The 25,075-nt window shown below is 48.3% G+C and overlaps 1 protein-coding gene across 1 annotated transcript in view; it reads right to left on the minus strand.

The window, feature by feature from the left end:
• LOC119402485 (E3 ubiquitin-protein ligase UBR2) overlaps nt 1–24,186 on the minus strand; it is a gene marked incomplete at its 5' end in the record, with an annotated part of 38,408 nt that extends 14,222 nt beyond the window's left edge. Inside the window, 5 exon segments of the mRNA XM_037669634.1 lie at nt 7,786–8,122; nt 10,858–11,002; nt 18,756–18,878; nt 20,086–20,316; nt 24,063–24,186. Of these exon segments, the coding sequence (XP_037525562.1) occupies nt 7,786–8,122; nt 10,858–11,002; nt 18,756–18,878; nt 20,086–20,316; nt 24,063–24,186 (960 nt within the window).
• Nucleotides 24,187–25,075: the final 889 nt, after the last annotated feature.

The raw sequence follows: 25,075 nt of genomic DNA on the forward strand, positions 1-25,075 counted from the left end.
CCATGATGCAATAATGAACAAGACAAAGAGTTCACGGGTAGATCGAGTCTTGAAGCAACGAGAAATCGTTGAACAGAAAATGTCAGTGGCACCATTGTTCCGACAAGTGCACTTGTCTCCGTCAAGGCGAGAACTATTACAAAGACAAATCCACTTGACAAGTCCATGCCAAACAATTTATCACTGATGCAATCACGAGACATACTGTAGTGAGGAACTCTGGATTAATTTTGACCACCAGGGCTCTCCTTGATGTGAATCTAGATCAAGGTAGACGAATTTTTCTGCATTTCACCCCCCCTCCCCAAGATACGGTCACCGCGGCCGGTAATCGAACCTGTGTCCTCAAGCTCTGCAGCACGACATCTTAGCTGGTCCCAAACACTTTGGCCATGTAACTACCGTATTTTTAATGCGATAGCAATTATATGGACAGTCTCGGCTGGAAAATGTCCATCCCCGTCGCCGTCATTCGCCGTATATGTATAAATATGTATATATATAGAAAAGCCACAAAGAAAAATAATTCAGAAATTCTTTCCGACGCGCGGAATCGAACGGGCGACCTCTCGCTTTGCAGCCCGCCGCGTTACACGTTAGGCCACGACAGCACCGTCTTTCAGCCTGCTAACGGCGAGCTATTTATATACACCATGTAATTCAGCATGCTTTCTTAGTGGCCACATATGGCGCGACGTGTGTGCGTGTGGCGCGCTTTAAAGATCGTCGCCCCGCTCCTGCCAACGCCGTTGCTCTTCGCTCTACAGGGCGTGGTCGCTTTCGTGCGCTTATCTCGGGGAAAGAAGGGGCAGCCGGTGGGGTGCTTCGCTTCGCTCGCTGCAGCGGCCGCGTTTGCGAAAGGAGCGCGCTGTTTAAACAGAAATAGGTAACAACTGTGACAATTAGTTCGCGCTCGTCTTGTGTGTACCTGTTCGTTCGTTTCGTGCGTCCTGCTTTATGTTTGAGCAGTGCGCTTCAAGTGTCGAGCTGTGACGCATTAGTTCGCGCTCGTCCTGTGTGCGTTCTTTTCATGCATCCTTTGGGCTCGAGCGACGCGCTGGCAATTTCGAGCTGCTTTCCGTTCTTCGCGTTACATTACAATTTATTGCTATCGCATTCATTGCTTCGCCATTGCGGTGAAACTGTGACTTTTTTTACATACAACCCACCCCTGCATATAACCAGCAACCCAAACTGCAACCTGCAGAAATATTTAATGACTCCCACGTATTACCCATGCATTTCCATCAGGCAAATTAATTTTACACCAGGACAGAAATAATCCAACTAACTATGTTTGAACACTGAAAACAACCTTATTAAAGAGTTTTCGAAAAGGGGCCCCAAATACCGTATTTACTCGATTCTACCGCGCCCTCGATTGTAACGCGTACCCGTTTTCCGCGACAAAAAAAAATAATACGATTGTAACGCGCACCCATTTTTCGTGAGAGAAAAGAACAAAAAAGGTCCGTAGGAGTCAAACTTCACACATTCAGAAGAACAAGTATTTGGGTTTTAAAGAATTACCGTATTTACTAGACTCTAACGCGCACCTTTTATCCGGTAAAACGAGCCCAAAAATCGCATGCGCGTTAGAATCGAGTACCGAAAAAAAAAAAAAGAAACTCGGTTATCATATTGCCATCGGCATTTCAAAATGGCCGCCTCCTATGCGCCTTGGCCATTTCTCGTGTGCTGAGGAGATTGTCATCCCGTTCTGCGTTCGCATCGACGGCATGAAAGTGCCGATTCCAAATACTCGACGAGTGCACCCCGATGCCGCATTTAAAGGAATAGTTATTACACGTGCACAGACGGACGGCAATCGGGCCGCATCGCGGTCATTCGGAGTTCCCGAAACTGGCGTGCGAGACTGGCGCAAACAGAAGCGGAAGACTTTTCAGCAAAGCTTCACGAAAAGGTTTCAGTGGACCAAAGCAGGGCCGGTTTCCCGAAATCGAAGAACGTTGACAGCGACAAGGAGTTGTCCGACAGCGACGAGGACTGATCCATTACGCGACTCGTATCGCCGCCGTGGTGGTTGTGACAGTTTTAGCGGCAAGGCCCACTTTTTGACTTTGTGTTTTACTTTTCTGAAACATTAGTTCTTTAAAACCCAAATACTTGTTCCTCTGAATGTGCGAAGTTTGACTCCTACGGACTTTTTTTGTTCTTTTCTCTCACGAAAAATGGGTGCGCGTTACAATCGATGTATGACTTTTTTTTTTTGGTCGCGGAAAATGGGTGCGCGTTACAATCGAGGGCGCAGTAGAATCGAGTAAATACGGTACAGTTTCAAAAAAGTAAAACACAGTCAAAAGGCGGGCATTGCCGCTAAAACTGTCACCACTACGGCGGCGATATGAGTCACGTAATGGATCAGTCTTCGTCGCTGTCGGACAACTCCTTGTCGCTGTCAACGCTCTTTGATTTCGGGAAACCGGCCCTGCTTTGGTCCACTGAAACCTTTTCGTGAAGCTTTGCTGTAAAAAATCTTTTGCTTCTGTTTGCGCCAGTCTCGCACGCACGTTTCGGGAACTCCGAATGACCGCGATGCGGCCCGATTTCCGTCCGTTTTTGCACATGTAATAACTATTCTTTTAAATGCTGTATCGTGGTGCACTCGTCGCGTATTTGGAGTCTGCACTTCCATGCCCTCGATGCGAACGCAGAACTGGATGACAATCTCCTCACCCCAAGTACGAACTGAAACAATAATGGCAGAAATGCATGCAGAAATGGCCAAGGCGCATAGGAGGTGGCCATTTTGAAATGCCAATGGCAATACGATAACCGCGTTTTTTTTTTTTTCGGTACTCGATTCTAACGCGCATGCGATTTTTGGACTCATTTTACCCAAAAAAAGGTGCGCGTTAGATTCGAGTAAATACGGTAGTTTAGGGCCCCAAAATAATAGCGTCAAGGCCACTGCACACGCGCAAGACCCAAACAGCGTTTGGGTCTCTATTTTTTAATAACTTAGCGCCATTTTTAAATTAGCGGGAGCCCCAAAGCCAGCCCCAAGACCTCTGCGTCAAACACACATGGCGGCACCCACTGAAGTGATGGCTCTCAGCGTGCACTGAATAGGCTCGAAATGCGGTAACGCGTGAAGTTCGCAAGTTAGTAGAGTGACTGCAGCTACCGCTTTCTCTCAATTCTAACGTGTGTAATGGAGACTGGTTCACTAGACGCCGCTGATCTCGAATTCGATAGTCGATTTCTTGGCTCGTAGGCGCAACAAGGAAATGCTTCGGCTAGGTAAGAACAACGCCTCTTCTTAAAAGAAAAGGTAGCCCTGGCCAGGACGCAATCGGTAAGCACAAAACCCTATTTGAAAACTCCTTGCTCCTGCATGCCCCAACGCTAATACCTGCAAAGCTCTTTGGGGAGGCCCCAAACTTTTGGGGCCCCTATTCGAAAACGCCCTATTATCATTTGCTTTCACTTACCAGTGTTACTCCCCCATCCTTACCTAAAGTCAGTTTCAACAGTTGCTGCCTTTGGTAGATTCCTTGCCATGAGTCCCCAACGCACACCGAAATTCACGCATAATTCACACCCAGACTTCAACTTCAAACTGCCTATATTCTTACACAGGTTATAAGTAGGGGAGTGCGAATATTTGAGTTTCGAACTCGAATCGAATAATACCCAATCGAATAATTCGATTCAACTTTCAAATTGCTAGTACTCAAAGTTTCGAATAATTCAACAGGATGAATATCTAAAGCGCGACAAAGGCCAACGGTGCAACTTGGTTAGGATGGGGTGGCTAAAACTAATGGTAACGTCGTTACAGTAGGCGTTTGGTTAAAACTTTCACCGATGTCCTGGTTCAAAAAGCGAGCGCGTTTATTTTCAAGGGAATTATGTCATTTCCGCAAGTAAAAAAACACGAGAAAACTGTCAAGCCCTTCACAACTTCACTTCCGAAACGAAGACGTGGACTTCTTGAGCAGTTCGGCGGCGTATGCCGCAAGCGCTGTAAAACGTCCTAACTTTGGCCCACAAAACCCACGGTGATTGGCTTCCCATGTGAAAATTTGTTCACGCTGTGCAGTTGCCACTGCCGCACCGCAACACTCCTTCAGAAACTCCCATCGTTCTCGCAAGCAGTTAAAATGGCGCCATGAATGGGTGCCTGAGATTTTTGGGCCCAGAGCACTCATGACTAGGCTTGTGCGAATATTCGAGCACTTCAAATATTCGAACGAATAATACGGTATTCGAATTCGCTTCGAGTCGAATTTAAATTATTGAAAATTTCGAAGTATTCGAAATGAACGAATAGGTGTCCGCTTATAACCCCCCTGTAAAGGTGGTTTCACTGCAGTGGAGGGGTGCTATGCCGTGAATACACCTTTCCAAGAAAAATTTGCACTGTTCGTTTGTAACCTCTTGTAAAGGTAGTTTCATTGCAGTGGAGGGGTGCTGTACAGTGAATACACCTTTCCAGGAAAATACCGCACTGCCGCGAAGCCCCACTTTAAGGGGGGACGTGGGTCCTAAAATTTTTTCTTTATTTTTGAGTCAATATGAACCAAACTTCACTGTCTTGACCAGTTTTTTATGCTGATTTCAAATCTGTAATTAATTTTTTAATAGCTGCACTAGTTCAAAAGATCTCGAGGTTCGAAAAAATAATTAGTGCCTGCTTCTTACGGGGCTTTTAGGCAATTTCGACCTACTAAAACCAATATGTAAGTGCATGGGCCCAATGCCCAGATCATGCTGTAGGGGGTGATGCTATTTTTATTCCCTTGAGAGCACTGTGAAGGTCAGAAAACAGATGAACATTCACTGGTGGTTATTTTTTCTGATTCGCTCTCATTAGTATCTTTAATTAAAATTTGTAAAATGGTGCTAGAGTAATGTAAATAGCATCACCCCCCAGATCGTTTCAATACGAGTAAAATGATACCAAATTTGTGTTTTTTACTCAGCAACAACATGGAAAAAAACCCCGTAAGGCTGAGTGCGTTGAGCAAAAATATCAAACTGAGAAAAACGCATTTGAAGTTTCAGACAACTGTAACTTTTGTGGAAGTGCAGCCACAGCACTAGTGGGTATATCATTTGATAGGTTTCTTCTTCACGAGAACAGCCATACCAAATATGTGACCATGACCTGCCAATGTACTGGCAAAATCTTCTTATAAAGCCACATAGTGCACCCAGTAGCAGAGTGATAAACTCCACCTTTAGCAATTCATAGGCCTGTACCAATTCCTTGCAAGCTAAAGAAATACAAAATTTGTCTATGAATGTGGCTTTGCAACAGGCAAATAAAATAGACAGAGAGATTAAGTCTAAAAAGGACGTGGGTTATTTATTAAACCAAAAATCAGTTATTATTGTCCAGCAATAGCACTTGGCTCGACAGCAGGCAAGGGCTGTACTCGGGTCCCTGCTGGTTTGTGTAATTTTTGAAAGTCTGTGCTTGGTGTCACTGCTGTATAAGTGCTCCTTTTGCAACTTCCAATGTCAGTTTTTAACCTTCTCAAGGCTGTGGAGCACAAATCAATTTCCCAAAGTGTAACACGGCGTCTATGCAATTTCGGTGTTGCTTTGTCAGGTCGTGGTTGAAGCGACTACCGTTGCACCCTTGTCGACAGTATTTGTGGCCCTAATTTAATTCATTTCACTTCAAATGACATTAATTATCTTAGCACCACTATCACCAGCTACCTTCTACGAGAAACGCTTCTCGCGCGAGTCGCACCTATGATAATGAAGCAACAGGCTTTGAAAGCAGCCTATACCCTCTGTCTTGAAAAGGTCACTGCTTGAGCCGAACTCGAATGAAGCACAAGCCCAAAGAACGTTTTTATCACGGATAAGTCCACGCGGATAAATTCTGTAACATTTTCCTTGCCGCCGTTCACCAACATCCAACGGCTTGAATTTCCGCTGCTTCGTTGCGCGCACTCGTTCCAAGCACTCCTCCCGTCCCCGTATTTCCCGCGCACTCGGCAGTCCCGCATAGTATGCCGTACGAACGCGGTTTCGAATGCCACTGAAGCGTTGCCTAATGATCCGATGGCTCCAGCTTGACCAAGGGGAACCGGGCGGTTCTCGTAGACTCGACGCTCCGGTAGCGACAAGTAGTTTCGGCATCGCGCCCTCGTACGCTTGGCGCGTCTTCTTTACACGAGAATCTCCGGATGTGCCAGCACAAAATAAGGTAACTTGTGTCGGCGGGCCGCACGAACGCAGAGCGTAAGCAGAGGAAGATGACACCTGTAACAACACACGAGCACACGACACCGGCAACACGGCAGCCGTGAGCGCAGAACAAAATACAAAACAAATGGCCGCCTCGGGTTGCGCCAGCCAATGGGAGGCGCAAGAGAAGGGGCTCGCCTCGCGCCGCGCGCGCTCTGGCCAATGAGCGTTCTACAACCACCCTTCGGAAAAGCGCCGATAGCGGCCGTTCTGTTGCAGCGACGCCATTTGAACGCCGCAAAATGTACACAAAGAAAACAGCTTCAAACAAGCCAAAGATGCGGCGATCAGCCAGCTGCTGCGCCCGCGGTGCGCGCGGGAAGTTTTGAACAAATTTTGCCTGTTGAGATGCATTTTGCGGCTCCCGTGGCGTCTTAAAAATAAGTTTTAACCCATTTCCCGGGCGAAATCGGCGATAATATTTTGAGGGCAGCTGCTTAGGGTGCAAACATGCCTAAAATGCGTTTTCTCCAAAACTGATTTTCTGACCATTTTTTACTATTCTAAGACCCCGCGTCCCCCCTTAAGGTTAACGAACATATTCCCTCACATTGATTCATCATTTTTTAAGTTTAAAACTTGTTATACCGGCTTATATGCTCCAAGTATAGTAAATTTTAAAACGTAACATATCACTCGCATTCTACCGAAAGCCAAATCCTGCTACTATTAAAAGTTGCTTCCACTGCCTTTGAACCAAAAAGAATGACATGTGCACATGCCTTGTTACAATTAAAAAAAAATGTGGCAGGTTGGTAGGGTCATGACAAATATGCTCACTTTTCTTCATAATATGTGATATACACTATTCAAATTCAATTCGAAATTATTCGACCAAAATCACTATTCGCTTCGAACCTAAAATTTACTATTCGCACAAGCCTACTCATGACGATGAAGCATTGTCAGATGAGCCGTATGGCACGGCCATACGGGAAAAAAAAAACAGCTGCCGTACCTTTCTGTTAGCCGTTAGGATGTTAGGAGTGCCGCTCCTGACTGGAATGGCGGCTCTTCTATCAACGTGCCTGCACGCCCATAAGGGATGAAAAATAAAACCCTCCCGAACTAGCGCGCAATAAAGCTGTCACCACGCCGTAGCGTGTCTGATTTTTCCTTCGTCTTGCCAGAACTGGTGGTACACATTTCGTGTAAATAAGATAGATAAATAAGGTTAGCCCAGTGATAGCATGTTTTCAACTGCAGGAAACACCATAACATCACGGCGAGATAGCCTGAAGCCAGGTCGTGTAGAACAGCTTGTGTTTCTACATGACGATTTGTAGTCTTTCGGTAGCAGTCACTCACCACGCTATGTGCTCGAGGACATGAGCACATTTCATTTCTTTGTTCTTTCTTTCAATTTTCAATCAATACCTTTGTATTCGATGTTCAATATTTATTGCCACTATTCGGCACCCTTGGACTCGAATTCGATTAAAGATGAAATTTCACTATTCGCACACCATTAGTTATAAGCAAGGAAATACGGTCTGTGCCCAGGTACGTTGGCAGATGTGGGCGCAAGACTGGACACACAAGTGGCCCACCCACCTGAGCAGGACGGCGATGGCATCTTCCTCCGCGACGAGTAGGTGCGCCAGCGTGGGCACGGTGAAGATCTGCACCGACAGCGAGGTGATGGAAACGGGGTGCTCGTGGTCATCGGCCACGAACTCCTTGAGCAAGTCCGGGTAGTCACGCGTGAACGCCCGGGCGAAGTCCTGCTTGCACCGGGCGTCCATGAGCATGCCCCCGATGAGAATCTGGTGCCACTGGGCACGCGCCGTCTTCCAGAGCTGCGCATCCGAGCGCATGATGCACCGCACCAGCGCAAAGCCCTCCACGGGCGTTGGCGCCATCATGACGTCGCTCAGGATCAGGCGAAACGCTGTGAGGCAAATGAATTCGCCGTTTAGTCAAACTTGTCGCTGGGCTACCGTATGTACTCGAATCTAACGCGCACCATTTTTCCGGAAAAACGAGTCCAAATATCGCATGCGTGTTAGAATCGAGTACCGAAAAAAAAAAGAAACTCGGTTATCGTATTGCCATCGACATTTCAAAAATGGCCGCCTCCTGCGCGCCTTGGCCATTTCTGCCATTTTTTCAGTTCGTACGTGTGCTGAGGAGATTGTCATCCCGTTCTGCATTTGCATCGACGGCATGGAAGTGCCGACTCCAAATACTCGACGAGTGTACCACAATGCCGCATTTAAAATAATATAGTTATTACATGTGCAGAGAGACGCACGGAAATCGGGCCGCATCACGGTCGTTCGGATATAGTTCGAAGTTCCCGAAACGTGTGTGCGAGACGGGCGCAAACAGAAGCAGAAGATTTTTTACAGCAAAGCTTCACGAAAAGGTTTCAGTGGACTAAAGCAGGGCCGGTTTCCCGAAATCGAAGAGTGTTGACAGCGACAAGGAGTTGTCCGACAGCGACGAGGACTGATCCATTACGCGACTCGTATCGCCGCCGTAGTGGTGACAGTTTTAGCGGCAAGGCCCGCTTTTTGACTTTGTGTTTTACTTTTTTGAAACTTCAGTTCTTTAAATCCCAAATACTTGTTCTTCTGAATGTGCAAAGTTTGACTCCTACGGACTTTTTTTGTTCTTTTCTCTCACGAAAAATGGGTGCGCGTTACAATCGATGTATTACTTTCTTTTTTTTTTTTGGTCGCGGAAAACGGGTGCGCGTTACAATCGAGGGCGCGGTAGAATCGAGTAAATACGGTAGTTGGCACATGATAACGGTGTGAAAAAGACGTGCAACAACTGCAGAAGGAGGACGAGAAAGAATCACTGCAATTTGTTGCAGCTGCTGATTGCCATAATGTCTGTCACAACTCCCGGTGGCATGATGAGTGCACGGTGTCACCAGACCTAATATCAGGCAAAACTAAATGAAAGCAACGGACAATTAGGCCAAGGAAAGCATAGGGGACATTAATTGTTGTCGTTAACTATAATACAGTAATTACGACATAAATTAAAATGAGTCAATGTGGACGAAAAAACACCCTTTCAGTTGTCGGGATTCGAACCCACAACAATCGAATTATGAAGGAGCTCTACCAATTGAGCTACAACAGGAGGAGCTTCCCCATCCACTTCGTTCAGTATTTCTGTATGAGTAATCCTGGGAGTGTTAGCCAGTGCCACTCGTAGCCACAGCGGCAAGTGTGGAGCACTCTTTTGGCCGGAGGGTGTCACATGGCAAGTGGTCTTTGGCACGAGGTGACAGATGACCAATAAATAGAGCTGTGGCGAATAGCAAAATTTGGGTGCGAAGCGAATTCGAATAATAAAGATTGAGTGCGAATCGAATCGAATAATTTCGAATAATTTTGAATATTTCTCAACATTTTTCGAATAATTCGAAGTGAAATTACAGAAAAAGTTGCAGAGAATCCATAAGTATGTTCTTGTGAGATAGCAACATGAAAGTGTTTCTTTTCGTGAGGTTGATGAAGCGCTGGTGGGGTCATATTTCATAGTTGTCTTTTTTATCAAGAATGAGGCAATGTAGAGGCCGAATTGTATTTATGTACATGATTTGGTGCAACCAAAGTGTTGCCGACAACACTTTACACGCGATAGGCAAAGATGCCATTTCCTCAGCCTCTCCTCCTCTTTCCAACTTCTGTGGAAGCCCAACTGATGTGGTGGACAAGGGTGTGCTCCCTTTCAGTCCGGAGTTCCAAATCTGCCTCGTAGACGTCGATATATAAGAACATCTGAAATTTTGGATGCTAAAAAGCTTCGGCGTCCGATTTTTCAGACTTCCTGCCCAAATTTCAGGTCCAAAACAGCATTAATTGAGCCCCCAACTCTGCCACATCTTTCATCTCCATGTTGGAACCAGCGTTTTTTTAGTTAGTACATTTGCAACCATAGCAGCGCTTCAAAGGCAGCTTTGCCGCAATACCGGGGTGTGATGAGGTGAAGCATATTGAAAATCTAGGGACCATTTCCAAACGGACGTTGACTGTGTCTTGGCTAAGTTCGACCGTAACGGACCTTGAAAGGCAGCTTTGCCGCAGTACGGGAGTGTGAGTAGGTGTAGCCTATAGAAAATCTAGAGACCACTTCCAATCAGACGTTGACTCTCTTGCCTAAGTTCGACCGTAACGGAGCTTGAAAGGCAGCTTTGCCGCAATACGGGGGTGTGATGAGGTGAAGCACATTGAAAATCTAGGGATCACTTCCAACCGGACTTTGTCTCTTGGCTAAGTTCGACCGTAACGGACCTTGAAAGGCAGCTTTGCCGCAATAGGAGAGTGTAATGAGGTGAAGCATATTGAAAATCTGAAGGGGTCACTTTTCAACCGGACGTTGACTGCATTTGTCTTTGGGAAGTTCGAATAGTTCGAATAGTAAAATTTCAGTGCGAATCGAATCGAATAGCAAACACTATTCGAAAAATATTCGAAGTTTCGAATATTCGCACACCCCTACCAATAAGTCCTCGCATGCTACCCTAGGCATTTGGTCTGGTGGGTGAATACATGGCCAGGGATCACACAAAAATAATGATCGTTAATGGATATGTGAAGGCGATGTGCAATCTCACCGTGCAACGTGAAAAACACTTCCACGTGCAAGCGCAACAGAGTCACTGACCTTGGCACTGTGCAAGGAAGCCCTGTAGCCAGGTGAGTAGCCGCATGGCGAACGTCTGGTGCGCCACCACCGACGAGTGCATCACCAGAACCCTCAGGGGACGGCTGCCATGCCGCGACGTGATCCTCTCAATGTGCTGCTTCACCTGCACAGTTGCATCGACGCACACTGTAACGTCCATGCACGTGCAACTGCATGCAACTTAGCACTGAAACTTAGCACTGAAACTTCATCTGCTAAGAGCAGTGCTGTGGCGCACAGCCCGATAATCAACGGAAACAGTTCTCAGTACTGCACGGCAGTCTTGGGCACAAACCAGTTACTGGTAACTGGTTACTACTGTGTACAAGTTGATAGTACTGACAATTTACTTTTATGGGGCATACTTATAACTCTGACTTGTTACATTTTCCCTTGAATAACGTAACTTGTGAATGTAATGCTGTTAACCCATTACAATTACTCTGTTACAATGTAACTCCATTACTGTTACTAAGACACGGATGCATCTAACAAATGCTCCCTACACTTTTTGTGATGAGACGGTGAAAACGGAGGCTACAAACTTACAAAATTTGAAAATAAAAATGCAACACAAATGAGGAAACAAGAATGGGAAGACGCACATCTCGTGCATAGGTACGGCTGTGCCACCAAAGTTACACCTCTGAAATAGAAGAGCTATACAGTATAGACCCGCTTATAACGCCGCTTAAGGTCGCCGGAGTCGCAAATATCCGCACTATAAGCGGTACCGCACTACAGGCGAACCCACTTATAACGATCCCACATATACGATCTATCGGTTATAACGACCACATTTGGGTGCACTTACGATTTTTATATGCTAACCATTGAAGCTGCGTCCAGATATAGCGAACATTTTTCAAAGCCTCCTACTTTTACAACGAACACTTCAGACACGGTCGCGGTAAAAATATGGTGCATACGAAGCGAAAAAAGTTAAAATATGCCTTTAAAGCGTGACAGGGCGCGCCGTCTCGCGCGTGCCCCGCTCCAGTTTACTCGCGACTAGATACCCAGATCAGCGAGCACCGCACGCAGATTTCGGACGCGGCGAGCGAGGTCGCTCACTTTTCAGGCGTTTTCTTCAGTGGTAGAATGGCAGTGGGGGAAAAAAAATGTAGGCATCATGAAACCTTGCAGTCAGCTTTCGCACAGTAAACCTTTCCTGACGCCGTTCTCTGCAGCTACGACCGCCTGCGATGAACCAAACAATGCCTTGGAACGCAAGAAGGCATAAATACAATTGAAGTGATAACAGCGGTAACTTTCCATCGCAAAACAGGTTTCACTGCGTCCCTAAACTCGTCGACGCCACAATGTGCCGCGAAAAGTCGTCCGTACTTTCCGGTAATGGCAGAGACCAGTCGATCGGTGATAACGATTTCCACGCGATTGCGGCGGATGCCTTCGCGGATAAGCATCAGAAAAGAGCGAAGGCGAGGTGGCGGCCGTCGATGAACGTGCCATTATGCCTTATAGCCGACAACCTTATCAAAGTCATCTGTAGATATCTGCTCGGCTGCGTGTGTGGCGTACTACGCCGTACACTGCGGATTGACGGCGGTACGAGCGCGCCATGCTAGCCATGCTGCCGTTCGCAAGTTCGCCGCCGCAGCGTCGTGCGAGACCGCTTTAAAGGGGTACTGACACAAAATTTCGCGGCCGAGATAGCCTGCTGGATCGATTTCCGTGTACGTGCGTGTACCATCTCCAAAATATCGGCAGCGAATAAAGCTTGGAATGTATTTTATATGAATTTCGAACTTCGCGAGCGCGATCCAGCATTATAGGCCGCACCTAGTGCATGGACGACCCTCGGAGGGTGACCCGAGGTGACCCCCCCTACTTCCCCTACGTAACCGTTGCAGCCGGTACAAAGTTACGATTGACGTCGTAGCCCCGCCATTTCTGTTTTGACGCGCTTCCCGACGAATCGCTCCTCGCAGCGGGTGCAAACATGAAGTGATTCGCCACGTCGAAAATTCCTTCGATCCCCGCCGCAAGAATCGTCGCCATCAGATGACGATGAGCCCGACGACAGACAGACCCGGCGGAAATGCGTCACTGTTCTTTTGCTCACGTGACCGAATGCGTTTCACTCGCTAGGTGGTGATAGTTGCAAACCCTGCGGCTTGCCGTTTTGGAGGTCTGTCAACCGAAACTGAGGCTTGTCGGTAACGGGAGGCTTGTAATTATTATCTGTCGCGCGCTGCAGCGAACGATGTGCCGTGTTATGACTAACAGGCCCCCAGCAACACATTGCAGCAAAAAAACGCGGGGCGAAAATTTTTTGTGTCAGGACTCCTTTAAAGTGCGCGTCGCTTTGTAGAAAACGAAATTAGCTCGCTGTCGTTGAGCGGCGCGGGCACCGAGAAACGTCGATGCACTGATAGCGAGCGTATCTGCGTGTTTGACTAAGTGACAAATCAAGTGCGCCGCGCATCGTCGTGCAGGCCGCGAGAGCATCGCGGAGACGTAGAGTGCGCGTTGCTTGGAAAATACTTGTTTTCGCCGCGTTGAGACGAAGAGGCTAGTCGCCGCACCCTGTGCACGGTCCGGAGTGAAGCAAGCACTAAGAACTACAAACGCGCGCATAACGGCATACAGCAAGCGGCCCGGCAGTGACTTCCGCGACCCGAGTAGACGACGCGCTGCACGCAACTAAGCCAGGGATGAATCGGCTCACGTCGCGGTACCAAAAAAGCGCGCTTCGGTAGAACGGTGTCCGTCTCATTGCAAAGGCGGTTAATTCACTGTCGTGAGCACGGCAGCGTGCGTCGCTTCATGACGCGAAAAGGCTTAGCTTGTCAACCGAAGGGGGTTGTTAGCACTTAACAAAAGTGCACAAAAAAAAAAAAAACGGCTTGGCCGCTAAGCGCACGTTTTAAAGGTGGCGAGTCCTATACAACAACCTAACTGATATAACGACCACATTTCGCGACAACTTTCGAGATTCGTATAAACGGGTTCGACTGTACAGTAAAAGCTCGTTAATTCGGGATTTCACGGGACCGGAAAAAATGTCCGAATTAACCGATATGCCCCGATTAACGAATGAACAGGAAAACAACATTAAAATCAAGTTGGAGAAGCATACCTTTATTTGCGGAAGTATTTTGTAATGGTCGTCTGTGTTTCACGCAGATTCCGGCTTCCATTACAATTTTTCTTAACTTTTCCAAAATGGCCAACAGCACGCAAACTGTCGGAAGTGCTCAGGCAAACGCCCTCTAATATCAAAAAGCGCCTCCGGGACTTCCCATGAGGTGCGATGAGGTCGCGACATCATTAATTTCTTGACCGGGCAGGAGACCAGTCGTGGCAACACAAGTCATCATCGCGATGTAGTCCTGAGGGGTCATATCTGTGGGAAGGACAGATCGAAGGTCGGGCAGTCACCGTCGGTGGGACTCGGCTGACACCTCGTCGATGCCACCGTCGGCTACTGCCGCATGCTCGGGCCTCACATGTAAACACGGTCACAACGGGAAAAAACAAGAACTACGCAAGAAGAGACGGTGCCGACACAACCACACAACACAAGGAAAAATGGCGTCGGAGGCGCAGCAGAGCGAAGAAAGAAGACGCCGACGTCGGTGACGCTGCGATCGCCCCCCACTAGTTGATGACTATGGCGATGTCACTCAAGTTTCGGTTTCGCCCCAGTGGTGCCAGCGCTGCTTTACCACACATTTGTGTAGCGGCAGCCGTCAGAATTTGTCCGAATTAAGCGGTGCGGAGCCCAATTCTGACGAATTAACGAAGGTTTGGTCCCTAGATAACATGCACTTCGGCCGGGACCAATAGAGCCGTCCGAATTATCCGAATTTCCGATTAACGGGTGTCGAATTAACGAGCTTTTACTGTATAACCAAAAACAACCCTCTTCAAGGCTGCACTTGCGCAAAAACATGTTTGAGCATGTAGCCCCACGTGTCCGATAATCGACATATGCGATTTGGGGCACTTACAACCACTTAAATCTCCGAATGTAAAAATAACCGCCAAAGACCCGCATTGCCAACGAATGAACATGGGAGAAAAAGAAACAAAACAAAGTGCCAATCGTGGAAATCGCCGACTACGTTTCACTTCGAAGTATGCGCATTACAGTGGAACTTCGATTATACGAATTTCAGGGGACCGCGCAAAATCGTCGTATAATCCGGGCGTCGTATAATCGAAAAACCGAGAATATAGGCAGTGACGGTCATTTTTGCCCCACAACAGCGGGCACATAATGCCTAAGAAAGTCCGCGGCACAAACCTACGCTGCTCCGAGGAACGTAGATTAAATTAATTGAAAAAATGACAACCACGCATTTTATCGGAGGTGTGAACGAACCTTTATTTCTCACCTTTTAAAAAAATCTGTGATTTTCTTCTGAGAGTTTGCCCAGCCACGACGCATCAGCTTTCTTTCGATAGCTGCAACATCTGGCAGCAAGTCGCCGATCTCATCGCGTGCGCAAGCAAACCGCCGAATGTGGTCGACGTAGCACAACACGTCCGCGTAAGTCGGAACGGACACGCTAGCCTCTGCAGCGTCGTCCATCTCTTCCTCGTCGGAAGTTCCCGCAGTGTCGGGACGCACAGTTTCGATAATGTCATCCAGCGACACTTCACTGCACACTGCAACGTCGTCGTCGGCACCAACATAGTCCGCGAAAGATCCAGGCAGCTCCAGGCTGCCGAACTCTGGTTCATCGTCAACAGGCAGTGCAGCTTCACTGGTAGAACAAGCACCACTTCTATTAAAGCCGCAGTGCCTGAAGGAGTTGGCGATAGTTTCTGGCGTGACTGCGTCCCATGCACTAGCAATGTAGTGCATTGCATCAAGCACAGAAAGCTTCTTATCCAACTGCTTGCGTTCCATGCCCGCCAGCCGACGCTGCACCAGAAACTTCCGATATTTCTGTTTCATGCACTTGATGACGCCAGCGTCAAGTGGCTGCAGCTGGCTAGTGCAATTGGGGGGCAGAAATACAACTTTCACATTTCTCAAATGCGACATATCTGATGGATGGCATGGCGCATTGTCAAGCAGAAGAAGAATCTTTCTGTTCTTAGCCCCCATTTTGGAGTCCAGCTGCTGCAGATATGTAGAAAACATAGCAGCCGTCATCCAGGCTTTCCGGTTGAACGTGTACTGGCACGGCAGCCTTTTCAAATTCTTGAAGCATCGCGGCTTCTCAAACTTGCCGATCACGAGGGCAGGAAGCTTTTCAGAGCCGTCTTCATTAGCGCAAAGCAATACGGTAAGACGCTCTTTGCTTCGCTTACCCCCGTGACAGCTCTCTCCTTTGAATGCCAATGTCTGTTCTGGCTGCATATTATAAATAATCCAGTTTCGTCCGCGTTGAACACGTCGGACGGCTTGTATTCCCGTATCAATTCCGGCAGCAATGCAGTCCACTTTTCTACAGTGTCGGAGCTGACTGACGCGCTCTCTCCACAGCAGCGGCTGTACACAACTCCACTGCGTTTTTTAAAGCGATCCAACCAGCCATTGGAGGCTTTAAAGTCGTCAATGCCGCAGCGCAATGCAACTGTCTCAGCCTTCTCCTTCAAAATTGCGCCATCCACGGCGATTCCTGAACTGCGGGCCTGACGCAACCACTCAACGAGGGCCTTCTCCATGGCAGCATATTTGCCATCTTTCGCGGCCTTCCTGTTCAGGCCGAACTTTGCCGCATTTAGTAGGATGCTGTCCTTCTTCGCGAGGATCGTTTTCAGCGACGACTCGGGAATGTTCAGGTCGCGGGCAATGCTGGCCTTTGTTGCTCCGTTCCGCTTCTCTGCCTCCTCGATTATGCGAAGCTTTTCTCCGAGCGTCAGCGGTTTTCGGTTCCGCGACATTGCGAGACGCAGCACTCGCAACCAAGAATTCGAAAGCTTCCTCGCACACCAATGTCCGAACACAGAAAATTTTGCACGTGGACACAGCAGCTGCGGCGCAGCACAACCAACCGATGAGGCAAACACGTGAAGGAATGGCTGAATGGCAGCACGGCAGTAGGCCTATTCGATTTGCAAGCTTCGACCAATCGCGAGCGGCTAAAACGCCCCAGCCCTCTGGTAGCTAGACAGCGGCGAGTTCCGGTTCCCGCGGCTGTCGCAAACATTGGCTCAACAATCGCCGTTCAACACGTCCGGTATAACGACACGAAATCTAGTGAAAGTTATCGCATACTAGAAAGCGAGCTCGAAATTATCTGCCATGTTATCTGCTCACAACGGTCACTACAAAACCACCCAAAAGAAGAGAGAGAAAAAAAAAAGGCGACAACGGAAGTGCGCAGTGCAATGCGACAAAACGAATGCGCTCCGGCTGGCTCCGGCCAACGTTGGCTCTGGCTAGCTATGGCCGACCGCGTGTCGAAAAATTGAAGAGGCCCTGTGGTGGCAGCGCGGATACGAACTCGGTTCCTCGGTTTCCCGACTTTTTTCGCCCGGCCGCAGTGTGTTTGCGTGCCAGCCCGCGTCATCGTAGGTCTTTTTTTTTTCTCGGACAGTCCAGCGAAGCGTCGTACGAGGCGGGGCCGGCGTAAAATTGCGTCGTACAATTGAGGTTTTTAATACATTATTTCTATGGGGGTTTTGCCGGGACCAAGCCAATTCGTCGTAAAACGCGGGTCGTCGCAGGACCGGGGGACGTATAATCGAAGTTCCACTGTACACAGAAACCATGTCGAATCGCGACCGAAATTTCACTTGCTGAGCGGTACCGATCGTTTGATTTCACACGCGCACGCGATGTCCAAGACATTGCAATCGAATCCGGAGCCACCATTCGAGAGTTGCATGTGCCAACCATGCCCTCGTTTTCATTAACGATATGATTCCCTTCCCTTCAAGTGCAGCCATCGCGAAAAGTTTCGTTGATTCCGCACCAAACCGCAACTTTTATCGCCCGCGACCGCTACCGAAAAGCAACCAACGCTGATTAGGCCTAGCCTGCGGTACAGCATGTTGTCGCGGGAAGTTTGTCCAAGACAACATGAAGATCGGATGTCGAAAAGATCGCACTCAAGCACTAACCCAAGAACAGCGCGCGTGATACGAAGTTCGTGTTCGCGGCCGGGAGATCAACGGCGACAAAAGCCCGCCAAGCTTGTTTAAGCCCGTGCACTGGCAGAAAAGTCATGAAGCCGCAAAACTTTTCAATTTGCGGACGAGGTAGCAAACGCGATATCTGTAGCAAGTGCGATAACGACGATGCTTTTCCCGACAGGAAACTTACTTTAAAGCGCACTTGATGAGGACACGATCGTACGTTCCACGCGGAACGCGCTGCCGGCAAGCGGCCGCAGAGCCTTGCCGCCGCCAGTGCAAAGGCTACTCCGTCGCCTAGGCAACCACCATCCTTCCCCACTCGGCGAGCCCGCACAGCGCTGCCACAGTTTTTTTCCTCCCTCCGCCCCTCGTTCGTTCACCGTGCGTGCCCTCGCCCTTCGTAACGACCTCGTCGCTCCCTCCCCAGCGGCGTACCTCCTTTGTGAACCACACTCGCTACCGCATTTGTCAGAAATATTTTCCCGCAACCGCATTATAAACGGTATTTCACCTTGGGGGACTGCACAATAAGCGGTATGCGTATACATGCGGTTTCAGTTACGTTATAAGTGGTCTGTACTGTACCGCAGCCTCCATGATTCCGTATGTACGCAATATCTCGCCACGGTGGAATGCAGATGTCCCATCCATAGTTGGCATCTCAGCAATACAGTAGATGCATGACGTTATCTTTTTCACCACATAATAACACTCGCAGAGTAAAAGCATTGCCAAGCTCTGCTCCCTGTGAGAACATGGAGGAACACTAAGCATTGCAGGTCAACGGCACTTCCAGTGGCGAATGGCTTACCGACCTGCAAGCAATCGGGGAACGTCGAGCTCCGGACCACGCTGCGGCCCTCGCGGTCCACCATGGTTGCATATTCTATGGCCTCCCGGTGTGAGCATTCAATGGCCCTGTTCAGGGTCTGGATAACCTGCAACCACCACACCGACACCATAAAGAAATCAAAGTTATTCCTCCACATATATGAAGAAACTTTTTTTATGGTAAACTGGGTATCTTCAACAATGAATAACACTAAATAAAAAGAATTTAATTTCAGGGTTTTACAAGTTAAAACCACAATATGATTATGAAATGCATCGTAGTGGGAGGGACTCCGAAAATATTTTGACTACTCAGGTTTCTTTAACGTGTGTATAAATCAGGTACACGGGTGCTTTTGTGAAAATCAATGCATCAATGCCTTCTGTAAGATGTACTGCTGCAACACCACTAGCGTCAAAAATTAAACCTGCAGTACATTTTACATTTCCAATCCAGACTCTAAAGTGAAGGGGTCAAATTGGCGCGTGATAATATCTGGAGTTCTATGTGCCAAAACCACATAATGGTAATGAGGCGTGCCACAGTGGAGAGCTCCAGAAATTTTGATCATCTGGTATTCTTTAACGTGCACTGACATCACAGAGTACAAGCCTCTGGCATTTCACCTCCATAGAAATGAGACCGGTTTGCCATGTGATGTTGCAGCTGTATCTATGCACATTGGTAAACAAATGAAAGTTACTGTCTGAAGACAATGGAAAAACAACCTTAATCTACATATTGTCCCGCGATGAAGGTGGCAGTTGGGCTGTTAAAGACAAAACTCTTTATTGGGCGAACTTGTGCCCAGGAAACGAAAACTCGAAGCCCGAGCAACAGACGCTGTACACCAATAGTGGTGATCCCAATCTTTGGCCGTTGTTAATATGATCGTCAGTGGAACGTGCCGTCTTTTATACATCAATGATCGAGCCTCCCAGTGTTATCGCTGGTGCTCACGTAAGTTTTCGAATAAACTTTACTACTTGCGTCCTGCGCGTAACCTTAACAGAGCTATCTGAAACAATTGCAAAGCTCCCCGAGCACTGCAGCACAGCCTGTGCCGAGTGGTGCCAGCAGTTTTTGTACGTGAAACCCGATCACAACGAATTAAAAAAAAAAACAAGGGCCCCTGGCAATATCGTGAAGGCAGTACTGCTGGTATGCATCAGTAGCATGTCACCAAGCTGATCATTTGCCAAATGTGCCCAACAATATAAACACTGCTTGACTATAACAACAGGTTCCTCAACAGGCATTACTATTACGATTCCACTAGATGTGAAGGAGGATCGTGTACACCATCCCCGCACCTGTTCGTAGGTGTGCGTCTCATCGTTGAACAGCATGGTGACGTAGGTCTCCTGCAGTCGAGGCACGGACGACTGGGCCAGGTCCGGTGGCAGCTCGGTGGACTTGCCCCACGTCAGCATCTGGTGGCAGTAGAGCAGCACCGCCCGCAGCACCAGCTCCACACGGCTCACCAGGTCCGGAGGGAGCCGGTCCAGCGGATTGGGCTCATTCCCATCCCGACCCTCCTCCTGCTGTGGTTTTTTTTTGAAGAAAGAAGAAAGCGTCAGCCTCATCTTGGCAGTGGAGAGAAGGCTACGGAGCCGAGCTTCCACGCATCCATGTTACTCCGCTAGTGGTACAGCGGCTTGCAGCCGATTTTAATTTCAGCTTCTCTTTTGCTTGCTTAAAACATTAACGCATTTAAAAAACATATACCGTATTTTCCGGTGCATAAGTCGCATTTTTGTGTACGACGCACCCCCTACTTTTACGACTCTTGCGGGAAAAAATTATATACAAGACACACCTCTGTATAAGATGCATCTATTTTTAACCCTGTCAACACAATGAAACAACGACACATGCAAAGTACATTCATTGCAGATTGTGTTAATCATGCATGGCACTGAACATCTGTGAGCAGCAGTATAAAACTTGTAATTAACGCTGTCCTAAGGTGCAAAAAACAAATATTTATTCCACTGAGTTCGAAGCCACATCCTCCGGCGCACTGTCAAAATTTCTGCCACCTCGATTGGCAGCATCGCTGGGTTGCCGTAGTCAGCCTCTCAGTAACTCTTTTTTGCGGCTTTGTAAGCACCTTGAAGCACATCGTTGGCATTGCCTCTACGGCATTACAGTGAAGCATCGTTAATATGTACCTGATGGGAACGCGGCGTAACTACCGTATTTACCCGCATAATTTGCGCACCCCTAATATTTAGCCAGCTTTGCTAAAAAAAAATATTTACTCGCATATTTTGCGCTCCCCGCCCCGCTCGAGCCAGCTCGCCGGCGCGCGCGCACGGGGCGAACTTTGGACTGCCGCGCCGCCGCGGCCGACGCCCCGCGGCCCTCACCGAGCAGCGAGCGCAGTCATACACAAGACAGGCTGCGAGTGCGAAGTCCCTTCTTCCGATTACTTCGTTCTATTCTCTGGAAACCGCCGAGACCGTAACCAACGTTAATCTGTTCACCGGTTGTCGGAACGGTTCGAGCGTTCTTTCGCCGTGAGAATACATGCACGTGACACGGCACGGACTACTTTCTGCATCGGAGGCGTGCGAGTGCGAGGGCCAGTCGCGCCAACATTTTCCCGCGTTGACCGGCGCTGACCCTCCTCCTCTGCGTCCGCGCTGCGACGCAGCCTTCGTTGATTTCGGAAGTTTAGGTTTCGCGATCAGCCAGTTGCGTTTTCACTGTTCTCTTGCGCTGAGCTACAATAACTATTCGGCAAAATTCAAGCTCACTGTTATAGAATTTGCCTAAGGAAACGGGAACCGTGCCGCAGAAGAGTTCGCTTTTTAATACAAGACCGGGAAGGAGACCGTTCCGAGGACCGAAGCATGGAAAGTTTCCTGCCGTTGAAGAATACCTTTTCAAATATGTGCGAGAGCTTAGGCCCACCGTTATCGCCGTGCCGTGGCACCTCGTTACTCCCAGCATTGTCGCGAAGAGCTTCAAGAAGACGCCTCAACGCACTCGACGGAACCAAGGACGACGCGCATTGGGAAAGCGGTGACAGCGGCCGCGGCGATGATTCTCAGTCGGACTTCTCAACCAGTGATTCTGACTAGACCGCGCATGACCGAATCTGGCTGGTTAAGTACGTGCTAATTCTGTTAAAAACCCTTCGTTTGCGCTATAATTTATTTTCTTCTTTAATGTATTATATCGCGCGTGTTAGGACTATATATTGTGCGTTATTTCAGATGTGCTCGCGAAATCTCCGCGTAATTTGCGCACCCCCTTTTCGGAGCTCCAAATTCGCGAAAAAAAGTGCGCAAATTATGCGAGTAAATACGGTACGTAATAAACGGTAGTACGCATTAACCAGCAAGTGCGAATTTGCGTCTCCTGACGTGCGCCATCACCGCCAACATAGAAGTAAACACCGTACCACAGCACAAGTACTAACTACAATGCCTTTTCTTTATTTTTGTGCAGAAAAGATTCTGGCTTTCTCGCACGACCGTCCTCTAGCGCGCGGTGGAGATGCCAAGGCGCATTTCGAAACTATTGCTGAGTCCGCGATATGCAGCGGCTGACATAGCGACAGAGCGGGCGGTATCGGCTCTCCACAATACATGTGTACGCGTCTGCATCGCGATCTGCCACTAAGCGAAAACTGACACGTTTCATTGAAACACGGTACAGCCGCATGATGCCGATCGTCCGTGGCTAGTTGCGTGCAGCGCAACGCCTACTCGGCTCACGCTGTCACTGCGGTGCGAGGCCGCTTGCTGTACGCGCGCGCTTGCCGTGTGAAAGTTCTTCGCACCCACTCCGCTCCAGACCGCGCACAGATGCGGCGATTAGCCAGTTGCGTTATCGCAGCGACGACGAGCTTTCTGCAAGCGATGCGCACACCGCATCTCCACGTGCCCTAGCGCTCCTGGTAGCAAACGGAGGCGCGTTTAGGCGGTCGTCTAACAGAAGCGTGCAGTATGGTTACAACAGCGCTACAGAACTTACCGTACGCACGCTTGGCGTGAAATTGTCAATGCAGCGAGGTTTCTCAGTGTCCGCGACGCTCAACTCAGCAACAGTAAGCCGATTTCGTTTCTACAAAGCGGCGCGTACTTCAACGCCGTCCCACAAAACGATGCAACAGTGATCGGTGGCCCAGCGCGCTCACATTGTTGCCCATGAAAGTCATGCAGTAGGCTTAAAGTAGCGCTACGCCATACGCGTGCCCGAGCAGATAGCTAAAGGTGATAGGGTTGCCGGCGATAAGTCATACTGGCGCAATCGTCGGCGGGCACTATCACGCCTTGGTTCTTTCCCGATGCTTATCCGCAAAGGTGTCACCACAATCGCGCGAAGTTGGAATCATTGATCGACCGATCTCTGCGATTCTAGAAAAGATAGAAGACATCTTGCGGCACATTTTGGCATCGGCAAGTTCAGCGGCGCTGTAGACATTTATGGCAGAAAAAGTTATTGGGGTACGCACTAACCGGTAGGCATAGGACAAACCACTACGGCTTAAGCAGTCAGCGAATGCATAAATCTCTATAAGACTCGGTCGGGGATTCGTCGCCACTACGTGTTAACCGTTAGTACGCTTAAAGCGGGTACGTATTAACGAGGTTTGACTGTATGAGGCTTGGCGGGAAAACATAAAAAACGATCGCGCCACACGGTTAACACCTACACACACATATGGAACGTAAATGGCAACTAGAAGCCGGAAGCTGCGAGGCGACTACTGCTGGACTGCAGTGACGTCTCATACAAAAACTGATGATGATAATAATGAAGTGGTACTTTCGTTTTTGTAACTGGTATTGTGAGTGCTACAATATTACAATGAAACGCTATGGCGCCCTTTTTTATTTACTGCCTCAGTTACATGGGTTTAATGCTGTTTAAGAACAAACCATTTGAGCAGTACAATAGTGCGCGTAACAGTGGTGACTTTTATTGCGGCCGTAACCTCCGTTGTCGCCACACTGCTTGAACAGCAAGTAGCTGACATCTAAGACTACACCCGTTTCATTGTTTTAACAATATTAGATATCTTTTTACTAATGCTCTCGTGCTCAGTTTATCGTACTAATGAATGAAATATGGACATATAGGTCTCGCAGAATTGCATGACTTTTTGCATATATAAGACGCACCAGCGAAAATATCGGAAATAAGGTGCGTCTTTTACACCGGAAAATATGGCACACACTCCAAAGTCAGTATTTTTTTAAAGTGCTTCAGCTTCCCTTTAATAAAAAGTTCCCTTTTAACTTGGGAATGACTAACGTCTCCACGGATCTCTTACCTGCCTGACGGCCCGACCATGAGTCTCGCAGAATGGGGACGACCGCCACGCTTCGATGTCACCGCAGTCGCAGTAGCCACCGCCACAGCTCATGCTCATCTTGTACTTGTGGTTCTTGTGCTCGCTGTGCCACGAGACAAACCCCGCTGGTAGGTTATTTCTTTTCCCAATTGCCAAGTACAAGACGACGCAAGCATATGCAACGACAAGCACACTGCAATTCTCAGCATATAGGTAGACAGGTTGGGCGTTTTCATCAAACAGTCGCTAAGCTCCAAGTTCCAGGACAGTACATACTATCCTGCTAGACGACTTGTTGCGATTTGGACGCGGACAAAAAAAATGCTCCGATAACAGAGGCATCAAAGTGTGCACTGGACACAAGAATTCAAGGAACGTCAGCTTAGTTGAGGCATCAAGTATTAACTGCAGTCACTTCCGTGTTCTCCAGTGAACTTCTGTGCTCAGTACTCTTAACAGCACACAGGCTAACCAACTAGACGAAGTCTGTACCTTATAAAGCCATACATTAGTCACAGAACATCCCACCACGTGACCCACTTCTTTCCCAGTGCTTATTGAAGACCCTCCTATGATCGCAAAAGGATCACCAACACAGAGACCTGCATTTGCACAGACAAATACATTTTTCAAATTCAGCTGTTTTGTTCTAGGCTGAGCATGGACGCTTGTTGGAAGCAGTATTGCCTGTCTATCACTCAATAAATTTGTCCTCCTCACTCAGCGGCAAGTACATGTTACATGCGAATACTGCAGCGCAATGCGGCCATTCAGGCATTTCACAAGCTGGATGCTATCTGTTGATAAGATCAATGTGTACAGCTATTATGCGACTGTCTGAGTGCCTATCTAAGTGGCCACGATGGAGCTCTGTGCACTGGCTATTAAAAGCGGCAGCTATCTGTATTGGGTCTCTTCTGCTGTGTGCCTCGTACTGAGACGCCGTGATGCGTTGAATAAAGCAGTAAGCCCTGTTGTTAAGGTCGCCTCGT

This window comes from Rhipicephalus sanguineus, chromosome 8, assembly GCF_013339695.2.
Source record: "Rhipicephalus sanguineus isolate Rsan-2018 chromosome 8, BIME_Rsan_1.4, whole genome shotgun sequence".
NCBI classification, from domain to species: domain Eukaryota; kingdom Metazoa; phylum Arthropoda; class Arachnida; order Ixodida; family Ixodidae; genus Rhipicephalus; species Rhipicephalus sanguineus.